The sequence below is a fragment of the Aplidium turbinatum genome, chromosome 3, assembly GCF_918807975.1.
Source record: "Aplidium turbinatum chromosome 3, kaAplTurb1.1, whole genome shotgun sequence".
Classification (NCBI taxonomy): Eukaryota; Metazoa; Chordata; class Ascidiacea; order Aplousobranchia; family Polyclinidae; genus Aplidium; species Aplidium turbinatum.
In genome coordinates, this window is record NC_137474.1 from 24,283,757 (window position 1) to 24,295,968 (window position 12,212).

At 39.9% G+C, this 12,212-nt stretch overlaps 1 protein-coding gene across 2 annotated transcripts in view; it reads left to right on the forward strand.

Moving 5' to 3' along the window:
- LOC145767325 (crystal protein-like) overlaps positions 1-12,212 on the forward strand; it is a 245,208-nt gene that overhangs the window by 19,374 nt on the left and 213,622 nt on the right. For both annotated transcript variants that reach the window (XM_082579124.1, XM_082579125.1), the window contains exons 2-3: positions 7,202-7,413; positions 11,162-11,412. In XM_082579124.1, the coding sequence (XP_082435250.1) occupies positions 7,202-7,413; positions 11,162-11,412 (463 nt within the window). The remainder of the gene's footprint in view (positions 1-7,201; positions 7,414-11,161; positions 11,413-12,212) is intronic.

Consider the following 12,212-nt stretch of genomic DNA (forward strand, 5'->3'; position numbering starts at 1 on the left):
CGTAAAAAATTATATCTGTTTGTTACCCGATGTAACTTTTCTTCCAATCAATTGATTTATGACCTAATGCGAACAGACTGTTATTATCAATCTTTGTATTTGGTACGTTACGACTCAGCTCTTCGGAGTTGAGTATCTACTTTGTTTCTACTTTTTATGTTTGGTTGTAATATGGACCATCTTGAGTCTGATGCAAATAAATAAATAAAATAAATTCCCTTACACTCAAGCCATACAGCGTATAGCCTACACTTAATAACCTCATGGGACGATATAGACAATCACCTTTACAATGTCCCATTCCTACTAAGATGGTCACACCGCAGATAATGAAAAACGGGAGATATAAACCGTGTGATCGCACCTCTAACCGTTTTGTGATTAAAGAAGCATCAAAGCCTTGGAAGATCAACATATCTGACCAGGATAGCATTTCTAGCTCCTTCTCACGGACCAAATTCAATACTGCTCTCAAACATTTAAATCCTGGGAAGGCTCCTGGTCCAGATAGAGTATGACTAGAACTTTTCACACACGCTGGTTGTGCGATTTTCTGTCATCCTGCTTGCGCCACCTCAAGATTCCAAAAGCATGGAGAAGATCTCTAGTCGTCGCGATCCCTAAAACAAATGTACCATCAGGCGATCCAAAGAGTTTACGCTCAATCTCTTTGCTCTGCATTCCTTTTAATGTCCTTGAAAGACTGATATACGCTCGTGTCGAACCAACAACTGACCTATTGCTTTCCAAGAAACAAGCTGGATTCCGACACGGTAGACCAACCGTAGATCAAGTCACACTACTAACTCACGACATTAAGAAAAATTTTTCAGCAAAAAAAGCGGGGTTGTGTTTGTTGGCAAGCAGCAGTCTATGACACCGTTTGGCACCGCGGCCTAGTCTACAAATTACTCTGTCTACTTCCTGACAGACACATGGTTAAAATGATCATGAAACTCATCCACAATAGGAGGTTTACCCTTACCACCGGAAGCGGAAAATTTAGTAGACTACGACGTCTCAAAAACGGTGTTCTACAGGGATCAGTCTTGGCACCACTCGTTTTCAACGTCTGTGTGCACAACCTACTATCTAAGACATCTGATAAATATGCATACGCTGATGACCTGGCCATTTTACGCTCTGTGAAAGAATGACAATCATTAGAAACGATGTTGAGCCAAAACATGGCGACGATATCAGGATATATAGACAGATAAAACCAAGCAACTACATGGCATTTAACATCATACAATTGGGTGAACATAAACTATAAACTACGAACGTTTTCGGCCATACTCAAGTTAGCTATTCTCAAGTAACGAAATAACTAATTTTACATCTACATTTAAATTAAATAACCGATCTACACAATGAATTGAAAAACGAAATGCACAAGAATGAAACTGCAAAGCAGAGGAGAAAGACAATCACATGGCGGTTAATTACGCGAGGCAAAAAGTGCATAATTACATGCTCAATTCTACTAACGATTTTTTGGAAAAACTCAATAATCTTGAGTGTTTTACGAAACAACTGATGATTAGTTTCGATGTAAAGTCATTATTTACCAATGTTTCTTTCACTGAAACTATAGACATTATCGCCAATTGTATTTTTTTGCAAGACCAGCCCAACCATCCACCTATCAAAAAGCAAATTTTTATAACACTGTTGCACATGGCCACCGAAGGTATGTTTCCATACAAAGACAAATTATATAAACAAATTGATAGTGTGGCAATGGGCTCGCCTTTGGGTCCAACTCTTACTAATTTCTTTCTGGCACATATTGAAAAAAAAACTGATGTGAACTGCCATCTTAAGTTGTACTTACGTTACGTTGACGACATTTTTGCTAAATTTAATGATGATAATTCATGATAATTCAGTTTCGTAACATTCTTAACTCACAACATCCTAATATAATTTTTATGGTAGAAAAAGCCAACCAGACCATTCTCTTTCTCGACGTCCAAATTAAAATTAATAACAACAAATTTGACACTTGGTTTGGCGAAAACCAACCAATACCAACCTGCTTCTCAATTTTAATGCTGTATGTCCTTCTACCTACAAATCTGGATTAATTAAGTGCTTGCTCAAGCGAGCACAAGATATTTGCTCTAATTTTGATAATTTTAATAATGAAGTCCATCGTTTACGCTCTTATTTTAATGTAAACAACTACCCCACATGGTTTTCAATAAGGTGCTTAGGGTTTTTTTGGATTCACGTTCCACGCACTCTCAAGCGGACGAACGAGAATTAAAAAACTTGTTAACAGTTCCCTTTATTGGTAAAGCATCGACACGTTTTGTCAGCAATATGCCAAGTTTTATTAAACTGAAGTTCAACGTTGATATTATTCCGGTGTATAAAACATTTAAAGTTGGTTATTATTTTCAGCTTAAATCTAGAACTCCCTCCTGCTTGTGTTCAAATGTCTTGTACAAGTTCACTTGTTCGCATGACGCGAACTGTACATACATTGGTATGTCCACGCGGCATTTGGCCACGAGAGTGAGGGAGCACTTAGATTTAACTAACTTGAACGAAAAAGTGCCATTAAAGGCCATATATTCGATTGCCAAACATGTTCAAACAACAAACCATCCTTGGAATCTTTCAGAATTGTGCGTACATGTTCCACCGAATTTGATACGAAAATCCATGAGGGTTTGCTCATAAAATCCTGCAACCCTCGCCTCAATACGCAGTTGTTTGCCGCAGGCGCTTTCTATCTCTTAAACGTTTTTTCTTAATTTGTTATAACTTATGATGCGCTTTTTGCCTCGCGTAATAAACGCCATGTGATGTGCCTTTCTCTGCTTTGCAGTTTCATTCTTGTGCATTTCGTTTTTCAATTCATTGTGCAGATCAGTTGTTTATTTTAAACGTAGGTGTAAAATCAGTTATTTCGTTACTTGAGAAGGGCTCAATTGAGTATGGCCGAAAACGTTCGTAGTTTATAGTTTATGTTCAATCTAATGTATGATGTTAAATGTCATGTAGTTGCTTGGTTTTATCTGTTTATGGTTGAAGAAAGTATAAGGTATATACCAAAATTGTATTATATCAGCATATCTCCGTCAATAGAAACTGAAGCTTATCGAAAGTAAAACAGTGACGCCAGCTTTGCATCTCAACAACAGGAAAACAAAACGTGACCTTACAATGACCATTAACTGCAAGATCTTGCCGTGTTTCTCAGAGCATCTTTTCCATAGTCACTTCACAAAAAGCTAACATTTTGTTTTGCCTTGCGGAGACGTGTGGCAGGCACAACTTGGGGTGCAGGTGCTGACATCTAAATTTTTAATCAATCTTGTTTTTTTGTTTTTTATTTTTATTTTGTGAGTCCCATACTTGAATCCAAGTGTCGGGGAATGAGAAGATAAGGTTCTAATTATAGGCTACTAAGCCTTCGGCACTAACGAGAGTAGGGTGGCCAGTTTCTTTCTCTCGGCCGCCTTTCCTTCAGCTACTATGCCCACCCAATTTATTAGACCCTGGGTAGAGGTGAGCGGTGTTTGTCAACAATCAGCATAAACTGGGAGTCGAACCAAGATTGGAAAGCATGATTGGAAAGCGAGCGCCTAATGCGCCATTTCAAGCCAAATTTATCTTGTTGCTCATTACAAAAAAATAAGGTGTTGCGACCATGCCATATCTTAAACTGATTGTCCTGTTTTGGTTTTAAGCATGTGTTTGGTCGCTTCTATCTTTTTCCTAGACATCTGCTATGTTTGGCGTCAATTGTTTTTCGTTGCGATGGCCAAAAATAAGAAACTGAAGTCCAAAATAATGACATCGGAAAAAGAAATACTGATTGACATTACACTTTGAAAGTGCATATCTTAGAAGTACAAAAATGGACATAGGTGGGCCTAATTGATTTTTAAATTTTTTCACTTTTTAAATGTTTTGCTGTTAACGCTAATCAGAAGCAGCGTAGTTTCTTTTTCCAAGCGGGCTGCAAGCTATGAGAAGGGCTTTTTTTTAAATCGTTTATCTGCTTTAATTATTTATAACATTTTCGCCCATCTAAAAAAAATAATGAGCTTGCCACAGATTTAATCCATTTGTAAAAGAAATAAGAGAAAAAAAAACTTTTATTTCGTCTGTTATGAGAATAGTAGCATACGGTACAAGTTTAATCATCACATAAAATAGATTAAGTTGCGCTTTTAGCAGTATGATCGTTGTTTACTTTACAAATCTAGATACAAACGACGTGTTTTAGCCTGATACTAAAACCAATGCTCTAACGAACAAGAACGGACCTTGCTCATAAAAGGACCAATGTATAAGAATTAGCACCACAGCAAACTAAAGGTCACAACAAACAAGAAGCAGCGATAGGCTATATCAGTCATTGTGTAGCAATCCAGTACTATGCCAAACACGTTTTCTTTCCTAACAAGTAAATCATTTTAACCCATACGTCATTTTCTAAAGATTTTTTATTTTTCTATTTAGCTGCTTTAAATAGAAAAAAAGGAGCAGAACATAAAACAGTTGACATTCGCTCTTTCGCGAAGAGAGACGAAGACACACAAGAGTGAATGAAAATTAGAACGCTTACAGTTTGGATGACTGTTAGAATGTGATAATTCGTGTTTTACGTATTGAGATATTAAATGTTAATTGGCTGTCCAATGAAATTCTGTCTGCCTGATGAATAATTTAACTAATTTGACTATCCAATTCCATTAAACTATTTCCACACATATATTACTCAAAATATGATTTTAAAGCTTTGGTAGAGAGTTTGCTTTGTTGAACCATAGAGAAACATTTAAAACATTTAAAGTGCACCAATATTTTCAACTGAAGTCGCCTACCCCCTTTGCTCTTTCTTCAAATGTTGTGTATCAATTTAGTTGTTTGCGTGACGCAAACCAGACATACATTGGTATGTCAACCAGACATTTGTTGACAAGGGCCGGGGAGCACACCCAAACCTAACAACTAAAAGTGCAATTAAAGAGCACATCGCCTTTTGTGAAACGTGCACTGACAATGTCTCGATCGACCAATTTAAAATCATCTCTCGAGGCAGGTCTGATTTTCAGACTAAGATCATGGAAGCCTTAAGAATTAAACGTAACAATCCATCTCTCAACCGGCAGTTATTCGCCTGTGGCTCATCGTTCCTTTTGTGTGTGTTCTAATTGTTTTGTCCAATGCCTGTAGTCTACACCTTATGTGATCTGTTTCCCACCGCATAATTTACTCGCAATCATTCTCGTATCATTTGTTCAGTTTGTGCTTTCAGTCCAGAGTGTCGTTACAGTTACAGTGCATAGTCAAATTTATCTTACGATTTTTCATTTTATGTATTGCAGATTTAATTCCTGATGAGGACACACGTACGTGTCGAAAGCGTTTGAGTTTATTTTATTTTAATTATGTTATATTTTGTGTGAAATAAAGTATATGATTTTAAGTTATCAGAAGGTGTTCGCATAATATTGTAGGCCTATAACAAAAATTAACTTAAACTTTATACAATAATCAAACAATAAAAGGTTGTAAATTATCACATTTTAACAGTTGTCCAGTTCAGTTCAGTTTATTTTTTGTTTTGTTGGCGAAAAAGAAAGAAAAAAATATATATATATACTGTATATACAAAAACAAAATAAACACAAATAATTCGCGCAACAAGGATGGCAGCGAAAGACCAAAAGATCACCAAAGTCATCTGCCACCCAAACATTTAAACAAAATACCCAAAATTAAGAACATTAACACATACTGTATAGCACAATACCAGAACTTTACATAATACATTAACAGTGAAATAACACAGGGCAACATAAAAAAAACTGTGCAGAGAAATAAGCAGATGATATGTTTCAGGATTGATCATTGTACAAATTCTTAAATAAACATTTATATTTAAATTTAAAAGCAGTATAAGACTTTTCTTGTATTTCTTTTGGTATTTGATTCCATAGTTTCACTCCATTAAAACATACAGTAGCATCTTCTTACCAAAGTTTGACGTTGCAGAATGCGAATATGAATGATTTTTTGGTTCTGACGGGTTTTATGATGGTGAATTTCGTTTACGAAAATAAAGCAGCCAGCAAAGGCCCGGGGCAGCATTTTGTGCACATATTTGTACATAAATTTTGCAGTCTATAATTTAATAATATCGTCAATTCTGAGCACATTAAATTGGTGATAAAGAACAGTTGTATTTGTTGACCTCGGTAAAAATAAGCAGGATCGGATGAACTTGTTTTGTAACACTTGAAAGGGAGCAAGCAATGTAGAGTTTGCTCTTCCCCTATTTATAATCGAGTACTGAATCTTGGATTGAAACAAAGCATGATATAAAGTTTGTAATATTGCTAATGGGGTAATGTATCTCAGTTTAAATGCTATGCCGCAGACCTTTGCAAGCTGCTTTCTAAGATTAATAATATGACTATCCCATGTCAATCGCTCATCTAAAGTTACACCTAGATAGTTTATACTTTTCTTCCTTTCGATGGATCGGCCACTGATGGACAGACTAAAATTTTCTGCTGCACTTTTTTTGTTACGGAGGATCATATAAGTAGTTTTACTAAAATTTAATGAAAGTTTATTGGATTTCATCCACACATCAATTTTTCCTATTTCTCTATTGACATTTTTTTGGAGAGATGACAGGCATTTATCTGACATATGAAAATTTGAGTCATCAGCAAATTGTAAGTTATGCGTTCTATTTTTTATTATCTCTTATGTCTCTTCCTCTTCGCAAAAGGGCGAATGTGCACAGTTTTGTTTTTAGTTCCCTTCTTCTATTTAAAGCAGCTTAGATGGAAAAATACAAAATCTTTAGAAAATGACGTATGGGTTAAAATGGTTCACTTGTTAAAAAGAAACGTGTTTGCCTTGATACTGGATTGCTACAATTAAGTCAGCTGATTTTTGTGTTTCTAATGGGAAAATTGTCTCGCAAAAATGTGGAATAAGCCAATTAGTATGGTCCACCAATATTCAAAGGTTTCCTACAATTGTTGAGTGATTTAACGGTTTTTCAGGCTGTCAATACTTTCATAAATTAAAAGCTTTTCTAAGCCCACTTTATCAGACAGATTCATGAACGTAAACTTACCCTATTATCTTCCACCACGCACCGTAAAGTAACCGCTGTTTGATTGCGATTGAAAGTATTTCTTGTAAAATTTTGTTTCAGTTCAACAAGGGGTGATTGTGGGGAAGGTCTTGCCAGAAGGTGGCGCATTCTATGGCATCCCTTTCAGTCAGCCACCAGTGGGAGATTACAGATGGCGCAAACCACGCGACCCGCTTGATTACGACGAAGCATACTGGAATGCGACGTATAAAAGACCCGGATGTCAGCAGATATGCGATCAGCCCGTTTCAGAATATTCCTGCCCTGATGTGGTAAGAAATGTTATCAGATTATTTTACTTCAAAGGGAGCTTTATAATATTAAAAAAAATTGTTACTGAACTTTTTATTCGATGTCGTCGTCGTGTGAGCCTCTGGGGCCGAGGTTCTATCCTTTTACCACACCACATTCACGATGTTCCCGGACTACGCTGGAAGGCTACTAGAGAGCAGCCATCAGGTGGCTTGAAGATGGTACAGTCATTGATGATGTGGTCTGCGTCTGTTCCTCGGCACCACATTCACAGGAGGAGGAAGAGGCCATTCCCTATTGGTGCATAGTTGAGCGGAAAACCCCGACGCTCGTACGGAGACGGTTGAGGCGCACCTATGCCTGTCTTTGTAGTGTCAGGCCGATGGAGCGTGTGTCGGTGTCAGTGATGAACGAATGGGTGCTTGACGAAGAGTCTGGTAGTGCTTGACTTCCATTCAGAACTCCATTTATGGTCCGCCCAAGTAGCCGCAGAGATGGGCGAATGGGTGTCTTGATTTCAGTCGACGGGATGCTTGTTCATCAGCTTCGTTGATCAGAAGTTGAGCGGCTGGCACGAATGGGTGTCTTGATTTCAATCGACGGGGTGCTTGTTTGGGAGAGCAGAGATCTTGCGATGGAGAAGGTGGTTAGGCTCCAGTGCCTGTCGACCGAGAGACAGAGTGGCTTCTTCGCGACGAAGCTCAGCGGGTTGGATGCCAGCAAGAATGGGAAGATTGTCCAATGGTGTGAGATGCAGGTATCCGGTCACTGTGCGCAGGGCGCTGTTTGTGGCAGTGTCGATGCTATGGCAGTGAGCACTGCGGCACCAAACAGGTGCACAGTACTCTACTGAAGAGTAGACGACGAGGGCTAAGGCTGCTATACGCAAAGTGTCAGCCCTCCCCCCCAGCTGGAGCCTGCCAGACGCTTGACTAGCGCAGCGCGTGATGTCAGTTTCTTGCGCAGTGACACCAAATGGTGGCGGTATGTAACCAATCTGTCCAGTGTCACTCCAAGATACCTTGGTTCGAGGAAGAAGGATAGAGGTTTTCCATTGTTGTGAACATGTAGCTCACGATCGATTTCCCGATTGTGGAGGTGGAAGGCTGCTGCCACAGTTTTGGTTTCGCTTAGTTTCATTCGCCAGTTCTGGAGATAAGCTGAGACAGTTTCCATGTCCTGGCTCAAGGTGTTTTCTAAATTTTCCCACGACTTTGGAGAGTGGAAAATTGCCAGGTAGTCCGTATAAGTGTATTTTGCTGAGACCGTAGTTGGCAGGTGTAGATGTTGAAAATAAGTGGAGCCAGGACCGATCCTTCTGGGATGCCGTTTTTCGGACGCCTCAGTCTGCTTTGCCGTGAGTTGTCGGTGGTGAGGGTGAAGCTTCGATTCCTGACAAGTTCCATAATCATATGGACCATATGTCGGTCAAGAAGCAGGCGAAGCAGCTTGCAAGTAAGGCCGCGATGCCATACGGTGTCATAGGCAGCTGTGACATCTGGAAAGACAGCGCCAGCCTTCTTTTTTGCTTCAAAGCAATCCTTGATGTCTTGACTCAAGAGTGTGACCTGATCTACGGTGGATTTTCCGCGGCGAAACCCAGCTTGCTCTTTTGGAAGGAACGGATCGATGATTGGGTTGACGCGAGCATAGATCAGTCTTTCGAGGATCCTGAAAGGAACACAGAGGAGAGATATCGGACGATAACTCCTTGGGTCCTCTGGTGGCTTGTGAGGCTTAGGAATCGCAACTACGAAAGCTCTTCTCCAGATTTTTGGTATTGTGAGGTGGTGCAGGCAAGAATAGAGGAATCTACGTAACTAGGACTTGAGGGCAGGGCCAGCATGAAGCACAAGCTCAGGGCAGATCATATCTGGCCCTGGAGACTTGTGTAGTTTCACTGGTGGCGAATTCTTCTGGAGTGAAATCTCCAGAGATTGTTTCTTCTTGTGATGTTTCCACTCGCCACAGGCAGATACTTCCTTGGCAACGAAGCGGGATGCCTTGCGGTCCTTTTGTCTTGTAGACCCCGTTCTGCACTAGTTTGAAGCAATGGCATTAGCAGAAACAGGGCACTGGCTAGGAGAGTTTGCTAAGCGCCCAGTGAGGTTGTTGATGATGCTCCACGCTTTGCGGCTTGATTGTGAGAAGTCGATGGTTTGGACAGCTTCGTTCCATCGCTCAAGCTTCTTTGTGTCCAGCCACTCAAGTAGTCTGGTGGCGGCAGTGTTAGAAGCAGTACCAGGTGTGGCGTTTAGGTAGGAGCGATCAAGGGCCTCACACTCAGAGTCCCAGCATGGTGTATAGCTGGTTCGATGGCTACGTAGTTTTGCGGCCTTTGCCGCAATTATTATGGCATTGCGAAAGTCCTGGTATGCCTCGTCTGCGTTGCATGTTTCAGGTGAACTTTTTATTAAAAAGCTTTTTAAGGTTACTCCATTCTTTCCCTTCCTTTTGTATTGATTTTTGCCCATTACAAAGTACAAAGCAAGTAGCCTAATCGTGAAATGAGAGCGTGGTGTGTCATTCGAAAGTACTCCGGTTTAACACCAGTCGAAAGCAAGTGGTTGTGTCTTCACAAGGTGCCGACGTGCTTGAAAGTGTAAAAATTACCTTCTTTGTCTTTCCGTTCGCTTAATCTAAACTTTCAGCCAGGAGACATAAGTGAAAAAGCGACAAAACATCCAGCACAGAACACTTTGGTACAACGCAGAAAAACGACATGGGTCCCACCACTTCACGAGTTGTCTACGTTTTACATGCTGCTATAAACCGTTGAATTAGTGCAGCAAATAAATATAATCCATTAATTGTTGTTAGCCGCTTATTTATGGTAGGCCTACCCGTTCTTTAACAACTTTAAAGAATTGTGTATAAAGGAACGCTCTCCTCGGCTGTTAGCACAAGGCTGAGTAGCCTACTCATTAGAATAATAAGCAATGCAATTCGCTAACCACAACGCTGTAGCCTCCACGCCAACTATTCAGACCATCCAATCAATCAGATGTTTCTCGGCAGCCGATTGTAGCAAACATTGACAGCGATAGACACTGGTGTTTGAGCCCATGAGGCTGGGCTCATCAGTACCACAGTACATCAGTACCACTCATCGTACCACTAATTTATGTACAAGAAGTGCAACAATAACATTAAACTTGTAAGTTGTTATGTTACAAACCGATCAAGTATGCGTGGGATTGGGAACGTTACCTCGACAGCAAAATACTTCTCATGTTTCCAATCAATTTTTTTCATTTCAAGATAGCTCCACATTCATTTCAATGTACAATAGAAAACGTTACATATTACTTTTATTCTCAGTCAGCCAATCAATCTTTTACATAGGTCTACTCTACGTATGCAAACATTGAATTTATCTAAAAAAAGGACATATTTGCTCACTATATCGAGTACCGGCTTCTCTCACTCTTTTTATGTGATTCGAAAAAATAAATCAATTTTTAGCTAACAACATTTTTGAAAAGTTGTAAATAAACTAGGCTACTATTTTCTTTCTTTGTTGAAAGGATTTCAACCGAAGTAAAGTCTGATAGGCAACTGATATTCGTTGGCCGTAAGCAAGCTACTTCTCTGTGGTTGAAGATTTAGATTAAGTGGCATGGGAAAAAACAACCTTTGTGCCTACCTTCAAGTCCCTGATTGTCTTGCCAGAACACCTCGACCTACTCTTGCTACGTGGCGAGTCGGTAATTTTCAGACACAGTTTAACAAGCGACTGATGATGGCAAGGTTCATTATGATTAATAGGTGAGCGAGGATTGTCTCTACTTGAACGTGTGGGTTCCATCGAGAGTGCTCTCTCTCAGCAAGCCCAATCACTTCATCGACTCGCATCACTACCAAGTCAGCCCTGCCTACTTGGACGAGGGAAAGCCCCTACCGGTGATGGTGTGGTTCTACGGGGGAAACTTTCTTAACGGAGCAGGGTCGTGTGTGCTATACGATGGTCGGTTCATGGCCGCACGAGGAGATGTCATCGTTGTCACCACAAACTATCGGTAAGTTCACTATTAAGCATCAAACTGTATTGGCTTAGAAAGAATGTGCTGGAACTAATGTGCGTACACCAACCTGCAGCCTTTTTAAATACAATACTCTAATCAACATGGTGCTAAAGGTTGTTAATTGAGAAAACGTTTATCACCAAACCATCAAAACCGCATCTGAAGTTTAGTCCTGGAAGATTCGGATTCCAACCTGTTTGTAATTAATTCCCCCCCCCCCCCGACAATGATTTCCTGACCATAATTTCCTTCTTGACAAGATTGTAAGTTGAGAATACACTTTTTGCCTGGAGTAACCATATTTTTGATTTTCTCCATTTTATTTAAGCACGCTTAATTCTTAATTCCAAAATTAATTTCTACAATTTTTTGGACCAACCTGAGAAAATCAATTACAGTAGAATACGTTTTCAGACAACCACTTTATCTGGTTCAGATCTTTCAAGATCGGGTAAGGATCTGACCAGATCTGGGCCTGATGAAGTGTCGTCTGGGTTACGACAAGTGTATTTCACAGTATGTCCCTTAGACAGTGTAAAGGATGTATGAACATCTATTTTTGCAAAGAAAAGAAGATGAGCAAGCAGATCTGGTTCCAATTGGAGAATTACCACCATGTGCCACCCCTGTAAGTAGCATGAAAATGCGAAACAAAGAACTGTCGATACCGAACTTTGACCCTGAAAGTTTAAAAAACTTCATGGAAACCGCTCTTTGCAGAGCGCTACAGTCCCAAAACTGTTTACAAGTATCGTGGACTTAACATCCTACAGCTGAACGGCGAGGGCATCACA